Raw genomic sequence first — 27664 nt, 5'->3', positions numbered from 1 at the left:
ATGGGATGACCTTGCTCAGAACACAGCGTACACACACACATCGCATTTGCCCAGACTGACGTTAACAGTGACGTATGCATTTCTTCTTCACGTGTTGGCTTTTGTTGTTTTAGTTCTTTGAGCCAATCGTCTCAAGTCCCACCAAGGGATGCATTGTGTGTGTTTGTGTGGTCCATATCTGAAACCTGCATTCACACATTTAGCACCTGAGACAACCCACACGCACAGGGTACGGTAAAGATCCACAATGTGTGTATTGTAACTGAAAGGTACAAATGAAGGACTTCAGCACTTGTTGCAGGTTGTTGTTTTGTGTGTGTGTGTGTGTGTGTGTGTGTGTGTGCGCGTAGGAAACATCGCTGCTGCTGCTGCTGCATCATTCATTTTTGTAAACATTCTGATTCGTGAATGATGACGACAGCCCTGTCAGCAGCCTTTGAATGCTGTTGAACAGATAGATACTTGATTTTTCATTTCCCTAACCGCGCCAAACGATGAGCCAAGCATAACAGCCAAAGGATCAATCTATCATCCTGTGCTGTGACTGCAAAGATGCATGATGTCACACCGGTCCTGTGCTAAATCCAAACACGTTATTGTCTGTTTGTACGTTTCCTCAACATGGAATGTTAATTTACACATGTAAAGTTGTTTTTCTAGGTCTAACTGCTAAATTTCTACGTTTGTGAGATTAGTTTAGCTGTCAGAGTAACATAAATAACAAAGATCAAGAATATCATTGCACTTAATTTTCACTGCATGTAAACAGTTGGTCCTCTATACAAGGTCATGTTGAATTATGAATTGGCATTAGTGCATCATAGTTTGTGGCCCCTTTGATTCTGAGAAATGTTCGGTCCATAGACACACTTTTAGTTTCAACTCTAATGCATTTGGCCCAGGATAAAACCAGCACAGTTCAAGAGGCCATTTTAGATAACAGCATACCCATTAGAAGACCTTGTTCCCCATCTTAACACTGAATGGATGCTCTATCATACCTATTTTTGGAAGCTTTTCACGCACCGATGATGACAGATGGAACGATGGGATCAGTCCTACTCTATTCCTTCTCTAAAGCTCAGCCAGTCTGTGTTGATAAGCATGACTGGAGTCAGATGAACAGCTAAAGCCTTTGTTCTGCTCAGCCAGCATCCTCTGCCATCCACAGGGGAGTGCGGCTCACAACCCCCATCCCCCCCCCACCTGCCAACACCCGGAGACTGGCAGGGTGTTACTGATCCACAACCCCCTCACTCCCGACCCCACCACCACCACCCCCATCCCCAGACCCTCGCCCAAACCACCAGAGGCACTTTTTGTTCGTACTTATTAACTTCTAGAAATGAGCGGGTATTAGAGTGTGTTGAGTGTGACAGTTGGGTTTTTACACCTTGCACTCAGAAGGTGGAAACTCAAAGTGTTGAAGAGAATGTTTCATCTGAGGATACAGTATATGCTTTTGTATTGTGTAATATCATAGGACATGTTTTGACGCCTATAGAAATGTAGATGAATCGCCTATTAGACAAGATGTTAACCTTTGGGTAACTAGCTGTACTTTTCAAATGGGGTGTTTAAAGTGTAATTTAGTGGACATGTCTTGAACATCGCCCATAGAAATGCATCCTGTCTGTACGTTTCTTTATAGAATCACTTAGACTGAGTGACCCTGCAGATAAACGATGAGCTTCTTCTCTCTTTCACTCCCAAACTTTGAGTCTGAGCTCCGTCATTGAGGAAAGGTGAAGATGTTAATCATCCATATTTCCATAATTAAACTCCACATCCTCCATTAATTACTCCCTGGCCCCGCCAACAATTTTTGCGAGACTCTATGCTGCCAGACGCCTTTTATTGCAAACTATTAATTAGTGATCGGCTGACTCAGGTAGTGTCTTAAGTATTCTGGAGTTTGCTTTATGGCTTTTTCAATGAGCGGATACAGCCCATATCTCCAGCACTGGCCACATGTTCGCCATTAAGACAAATTAGAGACCGCATTCACAGATGATGAAGGACTTAGAGAGGAAGATTTGAGTGAAGACGATGAGATCACTGCCAAGAGCTAGGCACAGATGTTGTGTGAATAATGGGACACTGTAAAAAATTATTTTTTATTCATCTTCGCTAGATTTTTCTTGTCATCGTTATGGCTATAGAAGAACAGACACCCGTAACCAGGCAGTGGAGACGCACTTGACGTATTGGCAATCTTTTGCCCTTCGTGAGTGTGTGAACTTACAGGATATGCTCGTCACAAATATACTTCCTTCAGTGAGTGTAAAATGCTCTGTGTGAACTTGTTTGTGCTTTAAAACGTGCCAAGCATGAACAAATGCAGATTTGAATGCACAAACACATAATTACTCGTGCAGGTGCTCTGTCCAAATTCATAATAGATCCAATCCATCTCTTTGACAAACATATTATGGGCTTCATAATGTATTAGACATACATGTATATCCCATTACTGGCAGCTGGCTTTACAGACGTGTTTTCTTCCCTGGCTTTTTCCAGTTCACACCCGTGAATACAGGGAACGTGGGGATAAGCAATCCGTTTCTCCATTGATTACCACTTACTCATAACTATCAAACATCCTCCACAAGTTCTTTGATAACGTAGACGTTCCTGTTTCGGGATCATTGCACTCAACAAACAAAATCAACAAACAAGACATACGAGTGACTGACAGACAAATAATCACCATGGGAAACATCTTGAAAGGGAAGTGTGAGGCAGCTAAGTTGTTTTGATCTCTAATCAACACAGGAGCAACACAGAAACAGTGTCAATTATATTTGATAGGTAAATTATTGAACCATTGCTAGAAAAAAATATAAATAAATGTATATTTGAACACGAATCCGGCATGAAGTGATGTCAGCGTCTCTCTGCAGGGGGCTTCCTGTCTGTCACTCACATTCTTGCAAAGGGCTTTTTTTTTCCTATGCAGCGTTTTAGAAAGTAGTTCCAGATAAAAACATCCACCACGTCAGGGTGTGTTTGGCATCAACAAATAGCTGTTTTCGCCGTGAAGTGAGGCATGAAGGTTCCCAGTCAATCACCAGGGAAACAAAATCTCAATTCTAACATCATTCCAGACTGCCATCTGTTACGAGCAATGTCCCACTTTGTACGTAAAATAAAATATACTTGACAGCTCGCAGGGATATAACTGAAAAAGAAATGGGGGGGGAGGAGTTTCACTACACATAGGTCATGCATAAGATGGATATATTTATAAATATAAATGTAAATATGATAATTTTTCTATATTTCCGCATCTGACATGTCGCAGTGAGTGATTGATACTTTATTGCAGCCCCTAAAATATGATTTAGACAAAGGTATTCAAGCTTATCTCCCATCTATTCCTGCTCTACCTATACCTGATTTGCTGATTAAATGGACACATTGCCGTTCAGTGATAGTTGAGGACCAAAATAAAGATCCACAGATTCAAGCCTGACATGGACAACGGGCTCTGAAGTAGACCATCTGTTGAGTCGTTCACGGTCCTCGCGCAAAGCTTGACTAAGCCACTCAAACCATCCCAAAACAGGAAATAGGAAAACAAACCCTGAATCTGTTTTGGTTTCAGTCATAATCTCCTCAATTGTGTGGCGTACAACAACAATCGCAGGCCTTTGACTGATGTATATCCGACAATTAGTTCTTGTCTGGAGCAGCTGCAAGTGTGCCTGAGTGTGTTTTCATTGCCAGTCTCATGTGTTGTTCTTGTAGATGTGGGTTCAGTGGAGGGCCTGGCGTACCACCGTGCCTGGGACACTCTGTACTGGACCAGCTCCACGTCCTCCACCATCTCCAGGCAAACTGTGGACCAAAAGCGAGTCGGCGCCTTCAGCCGACAGGCCGTTGTTACCCTGTCGGAGGAAGACCACCCGCATGTCCTGGCCCTGGATGAGTGCCAGAAGTAAGTAGATGCACTAAATCTCTGAAATGCTTCTATTCTTCAATCTCTATGTCTCTCTCAGTCAATATTTATGCTGCACCGTTAATTCAGTGCTTTTCATTGTGCTTAAACGTGGAATAAAGTAGGACATAAAATCAGATCACATGAGCAGGGAAATAAAAAGAAAGAAGCACAGATTACCAACACAAGAGAGAAAGATGAGCGTGAAGATAATGTAACAATAGCATTATAATGTCATATCAATGTCTATTACTGGAAGGGACTGATTGATAAATGCTGAGCCTGCTAAATACTAACTTAAAAGTCTCAGATGTACTCAAGAGGTAACAGATGGACAAACATGGCATGGAATGGAGTGATTGTGTCCTCGCTGGCTGCTATCTAGGACTACAGCTTTATTCACCTAATCTGTTTATCAATCAGTGTGTACTATGAAAAGGTCAGTCACTCCATATCCCATTTCAAGAAAAGACATGTTTCTTCTTTTTAAGCTACTTTGAAGGTCAATTGAGAGAGTGTTATACTGGAAAGCTTTTGAAAACTAAAGACTGCATCAGCAAAGCTTTTGGTTCTGGTTGATGTAGGCAGAAATTTATGAAAGGATGGAAAAGGAAATGGGAAACCTATTCAGATTTAAAGGGGGTGAGTGATGATTTTCAAGGTACTTTGGTCCTTCAATTCTGAAGCAACGGCAGAGCTTCTGTCTTTTGTGGGAGACCAGAAATTGCACTGTGGCTTTTGATAAAAGCATTCCTTAGTATTTCACAACACTCGAGAGGGAATGATGGTCCTGGCCTTTGCAATGTTTCTAAGCAGAACAGAGGGCAGGTTTAGCTACAATTTCAACGTCCTGTTCAAATTTAATATCAGAATCTAAGAGTAAATCTAGTTTCTCGCCAGTTGAGCAACATTCAAATCTTTTGAGTTAAGGTTGCTAATCTTCGCTGTGTCACTGTGTCCCTAATGTGCCTGCACGTGTGGATGCAGTTGTTTGTGTAAATGTCGCATGTGTGCTAGTCTAACAATGTACCTTGACTCTGTATGCTAGACGGAGATAGACTCCATCCCATACTGGGGGACAAATTGTTCACAAAATGTCATGGTGATGGAATCTACAGGCCCTGACAACCGGGCGTAATAGACATACTGTATATAGGCGGCTGTCTGCAAAAAAAAATGAAATTAGATAGTAAGTTTGCAGATAATTGGTTTCAAGCAAACCAGTTGACCGATCCTAACCCCTGCCCACACACACTGTAGCTGCAGATTCAATCTCCGACGGGTTTATTGACAGCAAGCACGAGGTTGGCAGTGCCATCAAGCCATAAATCGGGAGAATTTGGAGGATATATTGAATATTTAACAATGTATCAAACAAATCACTCAGAAGAAGTTGTGTCATGTCACAGTCGAGACAGAGAGTGATATTCTTATCAAACAGCATTGCTCCATTAATCTCATTCCAAAACTTTGATGTTGGCTATAAATCCCAGTAGTGTGTTCGTCTTGCATCGCTGCATATTCAAATGATGGTCCTCCAGTATCCCTTTGTGGCTTTGGTAGCAGCATGTAGTCTTTAGTTTCAGACATATACAAATGCAGTTTCTTTCCAAGGACAAGAATCGTTCTGTTCACTAACTCATCCCGATTTTTAGGTCCTCTATGTGACCAGCAACAGGGATCCAACCCATCACTGCAGGAATCCAGGGCCATATTATATTCAGTCTAATCAGGTCTGGGTACGGTCCGATGCTTTTGCTGCTACTCGTCAGCTGGTGGACCATCATACTACTGCCAGAGTTGTTCTTTGTCCGTTTCAGTTAGTTTTTCTCTTATTGGATTTGAATCAGGTCTAATTATGGACCTGGGGTCAATTCCAGATCAGTTCTGGGTTCCGTCCTGCTAGGTCTAGGTCTGTCAGTTTCTGATAGATTTCCAATAGATTGGGTCCAACCTGTGAAGATCTCTGAGAAATGGAATAAACCCACTGGCACTTTTATGCTGACTTACTATCCAGCGCTCTACTGTGACTAGAGCTCTGTGGGGGAAGCTGTCAGATATAGGATTGGAAAACTAAACAGCACAAAGCCAATTATTGAGCTTTGGAGCACACCGCATATACAGGCAATGTTGGCTCTCTGTGATTAATTGATACTCAGACAAATAAAGAAATCCTTGTTCAGATAAAAAGGTCTTGAGGCAGTTTAAGTAGAGCACTAATAGCCTCTCCCTGTATCTCTCAAACCTTTCAACCAAGATTTAATTGAAATAGGTGTTTTGTTGCGTGGGATGAAAGACTAAAAATCTCCTTGAGCCGAGGACGTTCGCGGATTACATGGGATGATATCATTTTGCAGGATACACTTTATTATATACTTCTACACTTTATATATATATATATACCACTCCCCAGACAGAGTTATATAGTGAATAGTTAACAAAAGTCTGGCTAGCACATTTCTCTTGTGGAGAAATGAATTACAACAGGGCAAATTTTCTGTGCTGAATATGTGAAGAAATTACCCTAATTTTAGTCATTTTGTCCCTGAAGGCAACAGTGTCGCCACACCAGAAGCAGGTAGAACAGTCAGTACTAGGTTGTGCTTGAATGTTAAAAAGGGTGAACTTCTTGTGCGCGTTTCATTCAATTTGTGCGAGCAATATGCATAGGATTAGCGGTGGATTTATCAAGGCTGAAGCTCATTACGCAATCATCTGCCGGGACTGTCTCCATCGCTCGCAATTTATGGGTGAAGAAGAGCTCAGTAGGGGCAGGTAAAAGGTGGGATTTGTTTGAGAACGGTAAGCTCAGGAAAAATGCTAATGGGGTGCAGTTGCATGGCAGTACTCATTAATGAAGTATCAAGATTCTGAAATATAATTAGGGCACAGGTCAAACCAATCTTTGACAAATGTTCTGCGACTATATTAAGGCAGAGAATTTCCATGTGACGCCGGCCCTTGCAAATTGCATGAACCTTGGGACATTTAGAGGATCGTCTCTGAAATGCACCCGCTGCGCACAAAGGAGAGTGACAGGGTTCAATGCTTAAAACCCAGCATGCATCAGGTGACAGGCAAAATGCTTCCAGGCTGAGCTCCTCTTTGAAGAATAACATGCTGCTCCGGGTCTCGGATCGCATCAGAAACCAGGCACAAACGGCTTAGTAAATCTGAGGTGTGTGGACCAGCAGCAGGTGGTGGATTATTCATCTCTCCAATGGTTGAAAAGAGTATTGTTCCACTGGCCATTGTCAAATCGGAGCGAACATTCGGCTGGCACGTTATATTCCTTTTTATATCTATTTTTAGGAATGTCAAGCTCAGTTCTTCATCTCCCGTGACCGCATTTGATTGGGTTTTCTGACTCTTTGGGTACTCATTCAGTTAATTCTAATGTGTCTGCTGTATCTGTTCCCCTGAGTTTAGTTGAGAAATCTTTGTAAAATCACAGATATTGTGAAGAAAAGGAAACTTGCTTCAGTCTTACAACGATGCTTATGTAGTAAATCTAGCAGCCAAAAAAGGCAAACGCAACAGGGAATGATACAATGTGCTTGGAAGATGGAGAATTCTTTCTAATTGTTGAGTTTAGATGTGTTGCTCCTTCAGCAGAAGAAGCAGAGACTGAAACAACACAGCCGACCGCGTGAACTAATTCAGTTTGATGCAGTGCAGTTGTAATAAATTCAGTTCTCCATTATCTTCGCCATCTTATATCTATTTATATGTATAATCATCTGGAAGTTCTCAGCATTGGCTATGCTCGTAGGGCTATAAGAAAGAAGATACTTTATTAGAACCAGAGGACAGAGACAAATGCTTTTACTTTTTAGGGCTGTGGAGATAATGGAACTTTATGGATCTTTGCACTTAGCGCTCGATTAGTGGGCTCATGTCCTCTAGCTTCAGTGCTGAGACAGACTGTCTCTCACATTGCAATCGTATTGAATCCAAGCATGCCTTTTATCTATTATTCAACATAGCATTCAAGCATTGGTAATTATCAGCGTCCCTTTGTTGGTGTCTATCTATCATATTTGTGATGTGATAATGCACCGGTAACAATGAATCTTTTCACCGTTATGGCTCCATAAAAAGCATCTTTTTCATTCACTACCAAATTGTTTAATTTCAGCTTTAGTTAAGACTCATTTAGTACCAAGGCTCTAATGCATTAATGCAGGAGATGCTGCTGTGCTGAATGAAAAAGAAAAAAAAGTTACAGAAAAGGTGTTTGGGGTTTTTTTCTATTAAACTGCACGTCAAGTTCCTGTTACATCTAGCTCAGATGTGACATTTGCATATTCATGGGTATGATAATGTTACACTGAGCAGTCTGTAAAGAGTGTTTTACTCCTGTGCTGTACCAACCATATTACATTTTTGACCTTAGACTTTATCCCCCAATCTTCCGTCCCACTCCACAAATACTGTCTGATAATTGGAATTTCAGCTGAAGTGATTAATTAGCACTTCCTGGCTTTGGCATCTGAGTGGAATCCTTGGTAAGCCACAAGAGTGAACGTCAATGACTTTATTATGTAATCCTGCATGAGCCCAAAGGCTAAAACGTGATTTTTTTTAAAGCTAATGGAAAACGCATCCTGCTCGTCTGTGATTCATCATCACAGCTGCGGATTGAATTATTATATATACATTGATTATTGTTCAGTCCATCTTCCAAAACCTATAACCCGAGATATAAATCTTTCATTTATTTACCCCACAGTTATTATAATCAGTGTTTTTCATATTCTTAGAAATACACGGTGATAACTGAATGACACTGCTGCTGCCACCTACAGCAATTTAAAGCGGGGATGAATAAGTTTCCTTCTGCATTACTGTTTGTTTCCCCTGGTAAAGAAAAGCCTGATATCTCACAATTGCAGCTCTATTAAAAAGCCACCGCCACTGTTTCTAGATTCAATTTTCAGCCCACATTTATTTGTTTTGTACCCCTTGCTGAGTCGGTGTGAATTTATGGAGGCACAAGAGTGAAATGTTGCTTGTGGGGGAGACGTGGGAGTAATTTGTTTGTAATCAAAATTCTTTGCTTGTTCACTGCACATTTCAGCCTGATGTTTTGGACCAACTGGAATGAGCAGAGGCCCAGCATCATGAGATCCACCTTAGCCGGCAAGAACATCAGGATTATCATCGGCTCGGACATCCTGACACCCAATGGACTCACCATTGACCACAAAGCAGAGAAGCTGTACTTCTCAGATGGAGGCCTGGGCAGGATTGAGAGATGTGACTTTGATGGCTCCAACAGATATGTGAGTATGAAAACATTAGCAGCAATGCATCCTAAACAATTCAATGTATGGCCCCTCTTGCTCTGATATTCAAATACTCCTTCATGATGTTGGTAGAAGATTTATGTTCACATTATTCTTTGTATTTGTGGACAAAGTACCCTGAGTAAGTATTACATTACTGATGTTTGGCACAACATAGTAGCAACTCAAATTGAGGGGGAATCTTTTCTCAGTGTCCGTCTCCATGGTTGGCCACACTGACATGTTGGAAACATCACAGGATTGGCTACAATTGCCATTTGAAAAAGGGCACAAAACATATTGGTAGGGTTGCTTAGTATCGGGCAGTGGAACTTAAACCCCATGTTTTGTGATTTGTACTCACAGTATAAAGAAGGCAGCAGTGACATTCTGTTATTGGTAAAACATAATGAATTAGATTAAATGAATCTAGGAAAAAAGGTTTATATCTTAAAATCAGCAATTAAAGAATGATATTAATAAATTGTTGAAATTAAATTTTAATCATTCTATTTAATTGCTCTAAATGTGAAGGAGTAGACCCAGCTTTAATTAAAGTTTAGCATTTAGGATCATACCCTTAGAAATTCGAAAAAATTGTAATGAGCAAAACCCAGTGCCCCACATCTTGCTCTCTATAATACAGATATTTGATTATGATATTTGTGGCAAACAATGTGCACATGCTCAGACAGAATGCTAAATTGATCTGCCCTTTTCATCTGTAATGAACCAATTCGCCGTCTGCCATATAATCTTCCATCTCCACGGAGCTCCTGGGGATGCAAGCTTCCATACAGGAAATAGGATCTGAATTTCCTCCTGATGTTCTTCCTCAAATTTCTTTACTGATGCTTTACTTAATCACAGACTTAATTTCCTTGCTAAAGTCAAAATAACAAAGTGAGAGGAGTTCTCATTTTGTTGCATGCATAATGTGTTCTATCACGAAAATCCATACCGGAGATGTAGCTTTGGAATCCCTGGTGTGTAAAGGATTACGGAACGCTGTCTTCTTTTTTGCTGTGGATTTCAATTTGCCTTTGACATGACCTCTGCAGCTCGGCACCTTGGCCCATCTCAATTAGTTACCCATACGTTTGCCGAGCGGGTCGAAAGGCTCACATCGTCCTCACCTTTGGGCTCCCAGCTGCCCTTGCTGCAGTCTAGTCATGCTAATGAAGGCTTTGCATTGACATCCCTGTGGGTGCAGATTTTCCATTCCAATTAAAATGTGTAAATTAAAGAGGAACTGATAGGCAACTTAGCCAAGCTGGAGTAGTGGTATTTGTAGGACATCCCATCCATTATGTGCACAGATCCTTCTTGTCTCTGTCATCTAACTCCTCATCGTTTTGTTGTTGTTGTTGATCAAAAGGGGTTATATCATGTCTTATATACTGTGTAATTGATCACAAGCAACAAGAAGAAAGTCTGTCCAATTAGTAGCTGTAGCACTGGGAAAAAGGTAAGAGGATAGTTACTCTCCTTACCCAGAGAATGTCCTCCACCCGAGAGCTATAGCCTTTAGCACCCCTGACCTGAAATTAGCACCTCATGACCCCCATGAATAAAGCAACAACAATAACAACAACTAGTAACACATTTTAGTTCCATTATTGATTGTGAAGTTATGATGTAAATACCTTTGTTGTTGTATTTATTTATTGATGTTACAGTTGTCAGTCTCACTTTTTATCTGCTAAATCAAGACATACTGAGCAATGTTCAATATGAATGTTCCAGATGTATTACTCCTAAAAAAAATCCATGTATTTAATGCGGAGAAGAAATATGCAGACAGTATGGAAGTAGTATTTATCCTGCTGGACTTAAGTCAAGCAGAAGTGTTTGTTGAGGTGTTGAGGTTGGGCTTTATATGACAGTGGATTGTCATTTAGGGCAGCACTGTCATTACATGCAGACAGTGTGGCTGGAGACGGAGAGCAGAAAGAGCGCACTCCTCTGTGCAGAGCTGCCTTCTTTAATGACAACGCTCTTCACAGAGGGCAATGGAGTACGTGTTAGGGGGAGATGTCAGCAGGTTGCCCTTTTTACTCTGTAGAGAAGAGAATATTGAGAGACCCGGGAGAATGGGTAGTGTCATTTGATTTCTACATCAGCCGTGTGGTCTGTGGGCGTGTGATTTTGAACTGTCAGGGATAACAAGTAAGCAATCAAGAACTGCGATGAAATCTTTGTCGTAAGTCCAAGAGGGTGGTGAGAGATCGACAAGTGAAACAGTGCCCCCCGTAATGTAAGACAACCTGTGACTTAATTGTGACAGAGTGAATGACAAGTGTGTGATGCGTGTGTGCATGTGTGCTTTATTCCTACTTGTAGCATTACCATTCACCAGCAATTCATTGCTCATGCAAATAACTGTGCAGAATAAGATTTTCCGGTACCTTCTCGCAAACCCATCAGGAGGCATCAGGAGGGGTTTGCTGAAATGGTCTTTTGTGCTGTCTGGTGGTGCTTTTGAAGTAGCAATCGAAAAGAATCTCGAAGGACTCTTTGAAATGTATCCGTAAAAAACGTTTGCCAATATGTTTGGCACAAAAATATGAAAATGGCTGGCTGTATGTGCTCTGGGCAGTATGCGTTAAAGCGTATGTCCTGCTGGTTGTAAACCTAATGTCTCCCAAATCTAATTTCCCATCAATATGTTCCGTCATTCCCCATCTGGCACTCTATCCTCCCTCTCTGACTGCCTCTCTCTCTTTGCTGATGGCCAGTTGTTACTTCCACACGCTGAGCTCCTTTAATCAACACCTGTCCTATTAATCCCTCTATGGCACAGGGCTAATGTGATGTTGCTTACAAGCCTGTCGCACTAATGGCTGAGAGCACAGAGCCGCTGGAAGCCTGCAGCCTCCCCCCGAGCTCCCAAAAGGAGGCATCTGATGGATTCCTGCCTCCCTGCCAATGACGCCGTCATTTACTCCCCCAACATCTGGGTTAAGCAGTCATGTGGGCGGCAAGAGTGATATGTTGATTAATGAGTGTAAAATTTGTCATGCCCCATTTAGGGCTCAGCTCAAAATTCTGTTGATGAATCCTCTAACCATATTTTCAAAAATGAGGTATATAATGTTTTAATGATTTATGGTGTGTTATTAAAGCTGTGTCATCTCTCACAATAGACACGGTCATGTGCTTGGAGGTACATTTAATGATATTATTATACATTTTGGTTGTATTGACTATTTCATAGTTAGATTTTTATTATTTTGATTGAGTTTTTCCAGGTGCGACAGATCATTCAATAATAGTATCATTTGAATGAACTGTCTATATGTTCACATATGTATCGATTTAAAAAAAGGAACTATTATTATTGTTGTTGTTATTGTTTAGTTTAGTAACTATACTGTTGAAAATGAGTTTGTATGAGGCATCAGCTGATCTCCAAATCAAGTGATTATTGTAAATTCTACTTTATTTCATAGGCCATAATTAAATCAGGGCCTGGAAACTTCTTTGGACTGGCTATTTATGGAGACTACCTCTTCTGGTCGGACTGGACCCGCAGGGCTGTGCTGCGATCCAACAAGTACACAGGTGGCGACACCAAGGTACTTCGAGCAGATCTGCCCCATCAACCAATGGGGATCATCGCTGTGTCCAGCGACACAAACAGCTGTGAGTATTCCAGCCTCTGGAGATGAGATGAGCTGAGATGAGATTACCGATGGCTGTGTTGTTTGTGCAAATGTTTGTGTTTGCAGGCTTGTGGGTTTGTGTGCTGACGGCCATATGTTTATACATATGCATATTTATTAGACTGATGTCATTCAGGACAAATGTACCAAATAAATATATTGCCTGATGCACTTCCTGGTCTTTACCGCTTGTAATGCACAAGGTTGGATGCATTTCCTTGTTTAAGTTCAATCTATGAGGCTGTTTGCAGTTTCAGCTTTGTTTTTCATTGCCACTTGGCAAAGGTGCTCTTATTTAAAATGGCTAGAAAGTTAACTTTTGGAAGTAATTAATAAAAACGTACTGTATGCCGTTGAGGGAGTCTCTGAAGTGTGGGATATAGTTTCATTTCCAAGTAGGACAAATGCAAAAAGGCTTTAGCGGGTCCCTCTGGTTTGACTCTGCTGCCGAGAGCAACTATGGGCCTCGTTTATCTCCACATGAGAAATAATCACTGCTTATGACCTGCGTCAGCTCAAAGCAGGCACACAGTACAAGATCATTTGGCCTTCTGATGATCTGTCCCTTTTCATGTCATCCCCATGACTTTTTGCATTCCTTCTTTCTTGTTGTTTGTTGTGCGGTTGCAGCAAAGTGCAACAACACACGCAATGCTTCTGTTTGTTGTCTATGCTAAAGTCCCTTTTGCTCCGGATCAGATTTCTCTTAGTGATTATGATCTGTTATTATGGGTTGTGACCAAAAGCTATTTATTTTATCTGTATATATTGTCTTGTGGGCTGTCATCTCTAAGATTTGATCATCTTAAAACTACTACCAAATGTGAAACGATCAAAATCCTTTGTCCTTTTTTAATAATGCATCACGAATCGACTTTACCTGAGCTCTGAAGAATAGAGAAATGCTTTCCTCTCTCATGAATAAGATGCTTTTGGCTGCAGGGCAGTTAATAACAGAAGGTCCACAATGCCTGTATTTGTCTTTGAAAACTAAACCTCTTTTTATGAGCCCTGACCCACTACTTTCATTTTCTGTCTGGGGTCGCGTCCACAATTTGGTCAAGCGATCTGTGTTGTTTGATGCTGTTTCACCAAGAACCGCAGGCAAAAAAAGGCAAAACTCTGTGTTCTAATATTGGATTGTAATAAGTTCTTACCCATCAGTGAACACGAGGTTACTGCCTGTGGTGAGTACTTGCACAGCACTTTATAGACAGAACTGACCTCTTATTTGTGTGGTTGGATGCCCAGTGGGGAGCCTTTCATGCTAAAATCAGACACATGCTTACTAAAGGGAAAAAACACATCTCACAAAAGAGGCATTGGTAATGTTCCTTGAATATCTAGCCCTATTTTGTTGTTTAATGATGTATTTCTTATTCCTGTGGGTATTTGGGCTAAGCGCTGCTGTGGATAACCATATCCCGTCATGCCCCATCACGTTTTGCCACGTGACATCACAACAAGACATTTGCAGCTCAACTATAATGGAATTTTCAGAACTTTTTCAGCTATCTCACACATCAGCAACAACAACAACAAACATCAGGCAAAAGCTGGTTTCTGGATTTATGAGCAATAGAGATTCCAAATCCCCCTGGGACATAAAGGAAAGCACTAATTGCAGTAGGATGAGGAAGACAAAGAGAACGTGTTCATGACAGAAAGGGAAAATTTCCATTGAACATCGGAAGGCAGGTGACGTTTGAAAGAGTGAAAGCGTCCCCTGGGGCTTTCCTGCTTTGACTATGTCTTTCTACTTAATGGGTTCTGTTTGATTGTGTTTGAAGGTGAGCTGTCGCCGTGCCGACACATGAACGGAGGCTGCGGTGACCTTTGCTTGCTGACCCCGCGTGGCAGGGTCAGCTGTGCTTGCCGTGGAGAACGTGAGCTGTTAGATGACAACAGATGCGTGTGTAAGTCACAAAGAGGTTCAGACTTCATTATGCCTAGACGACAATTCCTTTTTAACGACTTCTCAGCGACAGGTATTGACCTTAATTGTGCGCTTTATTGATTAGTTATGTTCAACAGAATCTTTGGTACCCTGCAATTGATTTCTTCACTCACACACATATACACACACGCAAACAGCAACCTTGGGCCTGTTTGACCACAAGGTCAAACAGGGTGCCCAGTACAAAAAGAGAAACTATATAAACCCTACAGCAACCTGTTTTTGACATCAAAATCTATTCGTACTGTGTTGTAAAAGTGAATGTAGACAACAGGAAAGCAAAACAAAAAAGAGATTTGTCACTCTAAAGTGATATTTATATGTGATGGCACTTAATTGTGACTACAGAAATCAAGTCATATTTAAATGCATGTGTTTAGCCGCATGCATGGGGTTTTTAAATACACACTTGCATTATGCATTATGTGTAATCCCCCATCTTTCTCCTCTGCAGCAAAGAACTCCTCCTGCAACATCCACACCGAGTTTGAGTGTGGCAACGGCGAGTGCATTAACTACCAGCTAACTTGTGATGGACTGGCTCACTGCAAGGATAAGTCAGATGAAAAGATGCAGTATTGTGGTAAGAAACGCTGTTACTTTGTCTGCCGTCGATTTAAATTGTACTCATAACAAAATGTCTGGATGTGCTGTGATATGATCAAACCTAACTTGCAGGAGCAATCGGCATCCAAAGACTGAAAATGTGCCTTCTTGCCAGTTAGCAGAAGGTATTTAGTCATTTATAATCTATGGATGCATTTGACTGCTTTCAGACAACAGAAGCTGCCGCAGGGGTTTCAGGCCCTGCTACAATCAGCGTTGTGTGGCCAACAGTCGCTTCTGTGATGGGACTGATGACTGTGGGGATAACTCTGATGAAGCTTTCTGCAGCAGTGAGTCACAAGCCATTTCATATGCCATTCAGTCCAGCCTGTCTCTGCGTGTAGCCTCATACTGCATCTAAGACGTTAGATTCGATGCTTTGTGAAGCCCCAAGATCACACAGAGCAAACAAATGTAAAGGCCTGAAACTGAGCACTTGCTCCAGACGCAAATGTGAACACGGGATATTTGGGTGGGACTTGAACTCCAGATGGCTCGATGCAAGGAATCCAGGGGAGAAACATTTAGATTCTATTAGATACACTTCAGAAATGGGGCTAAAACATAATAGTAGTAATTAGAGCGCCGCCATCTGCTTGACCGGTACCAAAATTCAATTGGTTTTGCCCACCAAGTTCCATTGAAATACTTAAATAACTTTTTTTGAGCTATCCTAACAGACAAACAAACAAAGAAACAGACAGACATGGCCGATACTATAACCTCCTTGGCGGAGGTAATTAGCGATGTGCCATGGAGGAACGAGATGCTGCAGGTGTTTTGTAATTATTGGAAAACAACATCTGTAACCACCAGCTGATTTCAGTCATCAGCTCCCCTTCAGTCAGAAGAGGAGGAGTGAATTCAGCTGGAGAAGGTTTGTTTGGACTGAAATTTGCAGCCTCGCATCCACGAGCGAGGAAGAGATTCCAAGTGGAAATGCTTTTAGGGGAAAAAAGCTGTTCATCTCCAGGAAATGGAGCACAAATATACAGCGAAGGAAACTTAAAGCACACCCAAGCTTTCATAAAAAATACATCAAATGGGATCTTGGGGGCAGAGTATGTCCCAGTTGAATTTACATTTTATGTCATAACCCAAGATTTATGCAGTGAATTCTCCTTTGTGTCCAACTTAGTTTCCTTCAATGTGGTCAAAGTGATTGTTGTAAGCACTTTAAAAAGGCTACAATCATGTGTTCTCTTCCACCGTGTAATTTGCTTATAATAGAGAGAAATCTACAGGTGTATTTGAGATTAGAATAAAATATGAACATGACTGAGCCTGCAAGGAGACAGTGCATATTCATAATTAATGTATTCCTTCCCAGAGAGCAGTGGGTGATTTTAGGAAGGAGCTTATCTTGCTGTGACTCTGCCCCTGCCCCAGCTGTGCGTGGAGCTCTTAAAGGGACAGCAAAAATCATTTCATTTATATTATTATTCAATTTATGACATAATTTTGTGCAAGAAATATAGTTTTAATGAAACGTGGTAAAACGACCACTGCTGGCTGATTGCATACGTCGTATATTTTACTCTTGCACAGAACAAAGTGCGTTGTGATTCTAATGGTTTTAGGGCCTCGCCATTCTTTTCTGCTCTGGCAGTGTGAAGCAAAGTGTTATCGTGACTTTTACTCCGAAGGGTCGCCGAGTTCTCTTCTTTCCAAAATGCTAATTCCTTTTTCTCTTTGCCAGATATTACCTGTGGCTCATCAGAATCCATGTGTAAGGACGGGAGCTGCGTGCCGAGCTCAGCCTGGTGTAACCAGGTCATCGACTGTGCCGACGCGTCCGATGAAAAAAGCTGCAGTAAGTGGAACTGGACAGTGGTGTTTGCATGCATTTTAGTGATTTAGCCATCTTTACTGTGTATATGTTCACTTTACAGGTCTTTGTGCTTATTCTTTCAGTCAGACCTGAGCTTTCTGTCCTGACATCAACAGGAACACAACTCCGCCCTAAAACCATACATCACAACCACACACACAGCTGTGATACACTCCCTCCATTTCCACACATCTCCATTGAGCCCCGTCACTATTGTTGCTTTCCACGTTATATAGCTGTAATTAGGGTTTGTGAAACTTCAGCCTTGAACGTGTTCGTAGCTTTAAATGGGACTTGGATCAGATACCGTAGCCGCACACATTCCCATCAAAGCTTGTCACTGTGCCTGACAGTTGTCCTGGTGCTGCCTTTTGTATTCAGACCACACAGACTGCTCTCACTTTTACAAGCTGGGGGTGAAGGAGAAAGATTTCATCAGCTGTAACTCCACCTCCCTCTGCATCCACCCCTCATGGATCTGCGATGGAGCAAATGACTGTGGAGACTACGCTGACGAGGCCAAATGTCAGGGTGAGCACCCACACACACTTCTTACACGCTGACATTTTGCTCATACTGCAGATGTGCATTTACAGGGACGGCGTACGAGACCGCTGGTGAGCCTTTTGGTCCCTCCCTGTATAATTGTACTTTTTAAAAGGGGACATGTTGTGCCCTTAGCAATGTTCCCTCATGTTATAGTTTGTGTTGAACATTACTTAACATAAAAATGCATCCGAAGTTCCAAACTCATAGGTCCTGAACTGCCCTGACAGCTTTGTTTTGGATCAGAAATCTGGATTTATGCCACTTTAATGTCCTAATTTGCAGGAGAAGATGCTTTACCATGCCTGGATGTATTACACTTGAAAGGGCACAGCTCTGTTGCACACACTGCAAGTGCACACACTCACTTCACACACCTACATGTGCATTCAGCGACAGTCTGAGGAAGCAAGCTTCAATTATAAAAGACTTAAGACAGATCTGGTTTTCTTAGGTGATTAGGACTGTGGACTAAGCGATTCAGAGAGAGCTTAGGCAACGATAATGACCTCAATCATCGCTAATACCCAAAGGGCTGACTTCATTTTGTTGTTTGTCCCAGTTTCCCATGGGCAGAAGTGCAAGGAAGGACACTTTGCCTGTCCAAGTGGGAACTGCATCTCGAGTGTGTGGCTATGTGACGGCCAAAAAGACTGCGAGGACGGAGCAGATGAATTCCAATGTGGTAAGCCTGCAAATCTCACCACACATGGAGGATCTGCTACATACTCTACAAAGTCTGTGTCTTTTTTTGCGAGGAATGCAAGAGAAGCGGCACCAACGGAAAGATATACAATATTTATTTAGAATTAATGAAAGCAATTTATCGTAATGATTCCCTCATTTAAATAGGTCTTGATTTCATGTTGGAGGAGACGAGACGAAATGAGAAGAGGCAGTTGTTTATAGGGACGAACTGGCTCAGGCTTCAGACAAGGAGGGAGATCACACATGTTGATTAAATCCAACTAAAATGTAAACGCAACAACATGCTTCCAGTCTAACCATTCATTAATGAGCCATCAGTGAGTGTGAATGGGTGCAGCAGATGCAAACACACGTGCTGACATCAGAACGGCCTCCACATTACCATGCCTCTGCAACTCTTCCCTCACCAGCGGCAACATCAACACCCTCAGCCATGGCTTTGATCCTTGTAAATGTATGTATAACTTACCATGACAAAGAAAAGGTCCCTCCAATTAGACAGGCATGGAAGTGTGTGTGTGTGTGTGTGTGTGTGTGTGTGTGTGTGTGTGTGTGTGTGTGTGTGTGTGTGTGTGTGTGTGTGTGTGTGTGTGTGTGTGTGTGTGTGTGTGTGTGTGTGTGGTGGCGGCTCTATACGCTTAGTCACAGGCAGACAGGAGAAAACTGGCAACTACTTAGCTGCACGGGGTAATTACACGTGATGGGGTCACACTTGTCTTTTCTTCGCCTCGTCTTCGTCTCCTCCACAGTAGGTCTGACCGAATCTATTCAAAGTTAAGAAGCCATGAAACAGTCGGCCGTTAGTGTGGCCGCCAGCATACAGACATGGAGTGTGTATAATTACATCCTCAGTCGGATAACGCAGGTGTAAATTTGTTGAAGTTGCTTGATCCCACTCCTTTCCACATACACGCATTTTTAAAGTTATTTTCTTCTTTACCTTCCGAAAAGGTTGGTTGCTTTCCCTGTGTCTGTCTGTCTTGACTCAAAAAGTTCTCAAAAATTTGATTTTGAGGCAAGTGGAGATCTGGATCTGGGTACAGAACATTACCGACACCTTCCTGCCTGGATCCCCCAGATGATCCTTCACAGGCAGCTTCCTTTAGCAATGCAACATAGGGCAATTTGTCAACGTCTGTATGTCCTGTAATGTAATGTAATGTCCTGTGATGGAGTATCAACAGGTGGAACTAAAATACAACCATGAAACTAATATACTGTATCTTTGTAACCGAGTGTCTTTGACTTTGGTTTCCTCTCCCTGTTTAACAGTTTTGTTCACATTTCAGTTGTAACCAGACCGAGGAAGGAAGTTCTGGTTTCATTAGCAACGCTTTTTGATTTATCTGATGAATTTGGTAAATTGGCCATGAATGTTTTCAGAGAGATGCATAACTCACGAGCAGGATTTCCATTTCTTAATCTGAGAACGCCATTCGCGCCTGTGTGTGAGACGATAACATCCAGTATTTCAAATGTGCTTACATCTGAACTGATATGAATAATGGCGTGATTCTTTGACAAGATCTGAATAGCTTTTTGGGGACAAATAGACAATATTCCCATTCCTCTGAGTTAATTATCATATAAAAAGCTCCAGCCAGTGATAATCTGACTGCAGAGGAAAATGTCATTACATCTCAGAAAATTCAAATTCCACATCTGATTAGATCAAATACTCATTTATCACACCACAATGCATAATATACTCCTCTGCTGCCTGAAACACTATTGAAAATGAGAGACATGAAAGACTTCTTTTGATACCTTTAATGTGCTGCCGGCCTACTATTTCTACTGTTTTCTGATGTGCTTGAAGCAGCCACATTTGAAATGCAAATGGGGTAGCACATACATAAAGTCTGAATAATCGTGATTTCCAAATTGAGCTATTTCATGTTTATCTCTTCATCATATCAAGATGATAAAGCCGGTGTGATGTACAAAGTCAGACAGGAAGCAAAGCAGCCAATTGTGAGCGGCCGCACACCCATCACCCCCCCACCGCCCGTACCTCTTCTAAGACCCATAATTCTTTGCACAGTGGTCTGACCTGACGATCAGGCACCCCCGTCCCTTCTCTCAGCATCTCATCAAAGCTCTGGCAGACTTTCCCCGACATCTGAGAGAAAAGGACGGCAGAGCGACTCCCCGGAGAGAAAGGGTGGCTCAATGACACGAGCGCAGCGACAGAACAGATTATGTACACATCCACTTCATCCTCATCTCTTTAGCACAAAAGCTCTTCTTCGGTGATCAGCACAAAGTCTGTGATAGTCGACATCCGACTGCTTCCTGTGACCTCTAGCCGCAGAGTTGAGGGTTTTCTCCTGTTCTCTTCCTTAAATGGTGAGAGAGAAAAAACAGCAACTTCTTTGAGCACTAAAAGCTCTCATTAAAGCACATTTCTGCCAAGGCCAAACAAGCCTAGACAAATTTGTACTTTTGCAATCATCATCAACAAGAATAACTATAGTTCGATCCCGAAAGGAGGTAATGTTTTGCAAACCTCCATTCGGAAATTTCCCCAGGTGGGACTAATAAAGGTGCAGCTTATCAGTTTGTCTGTTGCTAGGCATCTAAGTCAAACACTTGTGAACGTTCAGTACGTTTACATGCACTTTAAATCGTCTTTTTCCATCATAAAAACAAAATGAAGTAAGTGTAGAAGTGTGTTGACTTACTCAACGTGTGTTGACTCTTTGTATTCATTGATTCTTGATTGATGTATGCGGCTAAATCACAGTTTGTATTTGAACCCACTAAGGACAAATACTCTGGGTGTTGCGTGTAAATGTACTGATTGATTTTCTTGGTCCTGGTTTGGATCAATTCAATCAAACAGTTTCTCCTGACAAATGATGCAATCCAGTTATTTCAGTCTTTGTCTCCTAAAGCTCCTGAAGTTTACCATGAGACCTTGGTTTTTGTTCTTAAATGTGTCGGATCTGTAACTATTTAAAGTCAAATATGAGCAGCAGCACACTGTCGCTCGAACAAATTACCATGGAGGTGAATATAGCCTTTCACGACAGCAGAGGATATATACTGTAACTTCCTTTGAGTGTTGCAAAGCAGAGGAACTACAAAGAAAACAAGAAAGCTAAAGGGCAAATTGAAGCCACTTGTGTTTTATTTAAACTTTCTTCTTCAGGGTATTCGCTGAGTAGGTTGGCAAATCCCAGAGATGAAGGCATGCCGCTGTTGTTGCTATGCGTTTGATTTACGGCGTTGAAATCCCTCTCTCTTCCTGCTGCCCTCTTGTAGACTCGTCATGCTTATGGAACCAGTTCGCCTGCTCAAAGAACAAGTGCATCGCCAAGCAGTGGCTGTGCGACGGGGAGAACGACTGCGAGGACGGCCTGGATGAGAGCGCCCAGATCTGTGGTTAGTGCCCTTTCGAGTGTCACCGAGAATTTGCCGTTGTTATAAAAGGTCACATCTACAACAGTGCATTACATGTGACAGCGCTGTGTGTGTGTGCTCCAGCAACCCAGCAAGAAACCAACAGACAGAAATGAAACAATGTTAATGAGACAACAAATGAGGCCGCGGGCATTTCTGATGATTGGAGTGGGCACCGATGCAAATAGATTTTTCATCACCGAGGCACAGCTTTGAAGGGGCAAATGAGATGTGTCTGTAATGAATTCTACAAATGGGAAAAAGAAGACTCCTACTACAATCAAAACAGAGTAGTTGCTTTGAATATTGGTTATATAATTGGATTGTAATACAGTGTCAAAGAAATATTAATGAAACGGTGCAGAGGTTTCTATTGCACAACTCCTCTGAAAAAAGTTCTTGTTCCCTTTGCTTCCCTATGCACACTTTGTTTTTTACACATTGGGTCTTTTTTACTTTAATGAAAAAGAATATTGCTCACTTAAAAGTTGAGGTACGTGTTTTTGACCTTTTAGTCATTGTTTGGCAACATCTCCATGGAATTCTGACAGTTTTGCTTCGTAAAAAATCAGATCTGTAACCTCATTAAAAACCGTCATTAATATACGACAAACTACTCAAAAAAAGGAAGTTAATTTAAAAATGATTGTATTAAAGTTACAATACACACACACACACACACATCCAAATTGAGCGATAGAGAACTTTAATTTCATCTTCATAAAACTAAAAGAATTAAATAATAGCTTAAAGAAGCCAAACGCAGACTGATTAGACAGAGCAGTGAATAGTTGAAGTCCCTGCTCTGAAATGAGACTTTTGACTTTAGACTGTTGTTCCAAGTCTATTTTCCAAGACTGTTAAAAGCATTTTCGGTTTCAGGAGCCTTGACCATTTTTGATTCTCAGTGCACACAGCATCTCAGTCAGCCACAGTAACACAGTCATCATCCTTGTCCTTCCTCTCCCCACTGGTGCCCTCTGACCTCTGTATCCTTTCGGCGTTTGAAAAGTGTGTACTTTTTAAAGTTGCGATTCCTGTTCTTCTCTCAGGCTCGGTGACTTGTGCACCCGGTCTGTTCAGCTGCCCTGGCTCGTACGCCTGTGTTCCCAAACGCTGGCTCTGTGACGGAGAGAGGGACTGTCCCGACGGGAGCGACGAGCTCTCCGCCGCCGGCTGCGGTAAGACACACTGCACCACACACAAACTTACTATAAACACTCATTGACTAAGAAATCTTCATTCTTACCAAGTGGGAATCAGCTTTATAGGTCACAAAAATAAATCCAGAATGCTACTTTGCTTTTATTAGGAAGGCTGACATTTCTGCATTTTATTGCTTTTTATGTTCCCAATACTGAAACAAAACAGATTTGATATTTGATGCCCTTATTTGTGCCTCTCAACAGGATTAGTTTCATCATATGTTTTGATGGTACCTGTGTGTTATGTGATTCGTCCTGTCAGGGATCGGAAGCTTTCACAAATAAACATTGGCACTGTATCATGTTTATGTATGTTGACAGTTTCTTCCCATTCCAACATTTAAAGTGAGGATGTAGAGGTTCAATTGCAAGGATTCTTTTACAGATCCATCGCTAATGTTTGTTTGTAATCATAAGTACATTCTTAAACCTGTCCTTAAAGTTTGGATCATTCTTTAGTGTTTTTCCAGACGTTTCAGTCCTTCTCTGTCTTCTGCCCCTGAATTTGGCCAGCGACTCCTTTTCTTTCTCTTCTCTTTCTTCTTGGTCTTCTTGTTTATTGTGTTCAAAACATCTGAAGTATGATTATGAAATCCACTCAAAGTGTAATTCAAGCAAGAAAAAGCTAAACTTAGATAATTGGACATAATTTCAGCCCCTTTGAACTACTGCAATCTTACTAATTAGCCAAAGCATGTATTGTTTTTAAATGTGATTCAAGTCTGCTAAAGCTTATTTTACAATGAGGAATCACAGAGAATTCTGGGAATTTTTGTCATGTTTATGTGTGAAGATCCTATACACACATTGCTTGCCAAGTACGAGAGGAAAGGTTCAATCACGCCTTAGCACCTCAACCCACTTCTTTTCATGCATTAGCACCCAACAACACATGCGATGACAGCTCATTTCGCTGCCGGAACAATGCGTGCATCCCCCAGAGATTTGTCTGCGACCACGATGATGACTGTGGAGATGGCTCGGATGAATCAGTGGAATGTGGTAAGAAGGTTTCTATCATTGCCCCTCTCACATTTAGCCTCTGCGGGAAGATTGTTTCTGCTCAAAGGTGCATTAGGCACGTTGGAGAAAAGTCATTTCTTAGTGTGGAGAGAGTGAATCTTTTTCTTACATCCCATTTGCATTTTCTGTCCATGTTCACGGAAGAGCCAAGTGTTCAATTTTTTGCGTTCACAGTAACCTTTTTAAGATTACGACCGATGAGCGGATAGGGAGAGCTTGCTCAGATACTAATTTGGCAGAGTGTTGTTAGTTTAAAAATAGCTCCTTTGATAATTAGATGCTATCCAAATTATGGTCGACCTGAATAGACCCAAACAGACAGAGAAACACCGAGATGATCCGGGTGATGCAAACTCTGCTCAGGTCCACTTAGATACAAACCATAGTAACAGCAGAGATCTCAAGGCCAAATGTGGACACGTGAAGACTTCTTGTGTGTGGACGCAGCAGTGCGGCGATTAAAATGTGTTCCCCGGTGTGGGCCGATGTGTGTAAGAGCTTAAAGGTGAGGAGAGAGTGGAGGTGGAGAGGTGTGATGAGCTTGGCAGGCTGAACAGGTGCGTGAACAACTGTCAGCAGCATCTGGAGCCAGGCTGTGGGCAGTAAAGGGTTGAATGGGGAGGGGGGCCACCTTCAAATAGGTCAGCTAGGTTATGCCAAACTGGATCGCTGTAATTCTTTGCTTGTGTGTCTCGTCCATTTAATGGTTATTTTATTCATGCAATAATAACCCGGCTGCTAGGCCTCTAAGGACCCTTAGTAAGTCTCTACCAAGGTTTCCTTTCTTTTCCAGGCCTGTTCACAGTCCCTCAGGGCGGGAGCCTTAATTGAATGCCGGCCAGTAATGCAGATTTATTTATTTATCATAATTAAAGAGAGGTTAGGAGGAATTCTCTGTAGTGTCATCCATTTAGGATGAAAGCAGATCAAACAGGCGTATCAGCACGTGAAGATTTCAGCCTGTGCTGCTTGTTTTAAACATCATTACACCTCCATCCGGCTGCTTCTGTGCAACATGAACAGTGGTCATAAAAACCTTTGTGCAGATGTATTCCTCCCACATACCGCACTCAAATTCAACTAAATTCTTCTTTTGAGATGGAATCCTTTCCATAATCTGTGCCTTTGCTCAGCTGCAGCATGGTTTGATGATCAGTTGAAATCGGTTGCTTCTCTCTCTGTGTTCAGTCTATCGCTCCTGTGGCTCTGAGGAGTTTCGCTGCGGGGACGGCCGCTGTCTGCTCAGCTCACAGTGGGAGTGCGACGGCTACGCAGACTGTCCCGACCACTCCGACGAACTGCCACTGAACCTCAAATGTCTGGCCGCAGGTAAGACTGATGTTTGGCTCTCAGCTTGAATCTCTTCATCTGTGTCAGCTGCCGCGACGTTTTCCCTGGAAACTGGCAGGGGGACACATGGCACAAACCAAATGGAGTAGAGCCCGGACAGCGTTCCCTGCATGAGATGGATCTGTAGGGTCGAAGACGTTTCTCGACTATGTTGAGGAATTGCAAGGCCGTCTGCTCGTGACGGTGCATGTTTTTGCTTTATCCAGGAAGTCTGTGCAATGGCTCCTTCTTCATGTGCACCAACGGACGCTGCATTTCTAAGGGAAATCTCTGCGACGGAAGAGACGACTGTGGTGACCACTCAGACGAGAAGAACTGCAACGTGAATGAGTGCCTGAACCGCCGAGTCAGTGGGTGCTCACAGGACTGCCAAGATCTTCCTGTGGGATACAAGGTGAGTTACAATTCGAATAGAAATTGTCCAGTTCCTACAGCAAGAGGTTCATCCAGACTGTTGCCAATCCAAGACCAGGGGTGGATCCAGAAACAGTTTCATAACCCATGTGTATTTATCTTCTTATACACTATAAGAAGGCTCAGTTTAGTCCGGATGTGGATATGAGATGATGCTGATTCATTAACCTGCAGGTGGTATCAGTCTTACTTATCTCTCCTTTGGTCTGTTTATTATTAGAACACATTTCATCTAATCTTGGGGGTGTCCATTTAATTCGATAAACCTGCATCTGATCTATCACTGTGGTTATGTAGATGTGATGTTCGCTGCACAACCTCCACTGGATCTGCACTAGACAGTTTGATGAAATTGTAATTAACAATATCTATTTTCCACATTTGATTAATCTATTTCATTTATTTAGCAATTCCATTTCTGATTCATCGCAAGGTCAAATGTGGATCATACGGTAGGACTAACACCAGCATATTGAGTCATGGAGACATAATGAACCAAACTTAGGTTTACACACCATTAAAGAGATAAAAAAAAGTCCATCTCTTTAGGTTTATTAAGTTAACATAACCTTTATAAAGAGTTTGATGTACTTGCGACAGTTTGTGCTCCCTGACTTTGCTGGGCGATTGTGCTGTGCCTCGCAGCTGATGTTTGGGATTGAATCAAGGTCAAGGCCACGTCCCCTGAAGTGTTATGGCAGCCATCACCGTTGTCAGAGGGAGGTAGTTTATGCCTTCATCTCTGGGATTTGCCAACCTACTCTTCCGTAAGTTGGTGTCCACTGCGTCAGGGAAGTAGCTGGAAGCAGAGAGGCCCCTCTCTCTCCCTGCTGTAATAATGGAGGCGGGGGGGTTCAGGGCTGCACAGAGAGCACATCAATGCAGGGCCTAAGCTCATCTGTTTGTGGTCTGAACAGGGAGATCAGCAGAAAGGCCCTCAAGGTTATAACTTTGGATAAGACGGGGATTTGCACTGGGACCAGAGCAGCTGATACAAGCACTTTGAGTTATTTCAGGGGGGGGATGGTCAGAACATCATGGTCACTGAAATGACCAAACTTTGAAGCTGTATTATATCCGTATCAAGGCCGGTGTCATCATGTTATATGGTTGGTTGCTAGGGTGCTGACCTCGATAAAAGTATTATCTATTATTATAGGATGGTGTAAGAATCACCATCCTATAAAAATAGATAATACTTTTATCGAGGTCAGCCCCCTAGCAACCATGAGGCTTATTGATTTTACACCAAGGCCACAATACAGAATCATATTAAAAAGAAAGGATTAAAATGTTCAATAAATGTTATTTATTAGCTGGTAGTAGGTGACATATCAATATCAGCATGTTTGTATTTTGCATCTCGTATGATAATATTTATGATTGTTAGCATCCATACAGTGTGTGTCCTATTCACAGCTATTTTCAGTATTGGCATTCTGACCTTAAAACTAAATGTGTCTGTTTCACAATCCCAGGCTTTAACGACTAAATCAGATGATGGCTTTTCACTTTCTTCTCTGTGATCAGTGTAAGTGCTGGCCTGGTTTCCGCCTGAAGGACGATGGGAAGACTTGCGTGGATGTGGATGAGTGCTCCTCCAGTCTTCCCTGCAGCCAGCGCTGCATCAACACCTACGGCTCCTACAAGTGCCTGTGTGTGGATGGCTATGAACCGATGGAGCGCAACCCCAACACCTGCAAGGCTGTATCAGGTCAGCTTATTT

General features: G+C 42.1%; 1 protein-coding gene across 1 annotated transcript in view; it reads left to right on the top strand.

Annotated features, from left to right (window-relative positions):
- The window catches only part of lrp1bb (low density lipoprotein receptor-related protein 1Bb), a 173737-nt gene that overhangs the window by 100998 nt on the left and 45075 nt on the right, over positions 1-27664 (top strand). The window contains exons 41-55 of the mRNA XM_076159072.1: positions 3751-3940; positions 9021-9225; positions 12681-12873; positions 14684-14809; positions 15305-15433; positions 15627-15746; positions 17156-17269; positions 17669-17818; positions 18396-18518; positions 21809-21928; positions 22999-23127; positions 24031-24153; positions 25363-25503; positions 25731-25918; positions 27469-27652. Coding sequence (XP_076015187.1) covers positions 3751-3940; positions 9021-9225; positions 12681-12873; positions 14684-14809; positions 15305-15433; positions 15627-15746; positions 17156-17269; positions 17669-17818; positions 18396-18518; positions 21809-21928; positions 22999-23127; positions 24031-24153; positions 25363-25503; positions 25731-25918; positions 27469-27652 — 2235 coding nt within the window. The remainder of the gene's footprint in view (positions 1-3750; positions 3941-9020; positions 9226-12680; positions 12874-14683; positions 14810-15304; positions 15434-15626; positions 15747-17155; positions 17270-17668; positions 17819-18395; positions 18519-21808; positions 21929-22998; positions 23128-24030; positions 24154-25362; positions 25504-25730; positions 25919-27468; positions 27653-27664) is intronic.

Source organism: Genypterus blacodes, unplaced genomic scaffold (genome assembly GCF_046128005.1).
Source record: "Genypterus blacodes isolate CSIRO-AG114 ecotype Tasmania unplaced genomic scaffold, CSIRO-AGI_Gbla_v1 ptg000093l_1, whole genome shotgun sequence".
NCBI classification, from domain to species: domain Eukaryota; kingdom Metazoa; phylum Chordata; class Actinopteri; order Ophidiiformes; family Ophidiidae; genus Genypterus; species Genypterus blacodes.
This window is presented reverse-complemented; position numbering and strand designations above follow the sequence as displayed.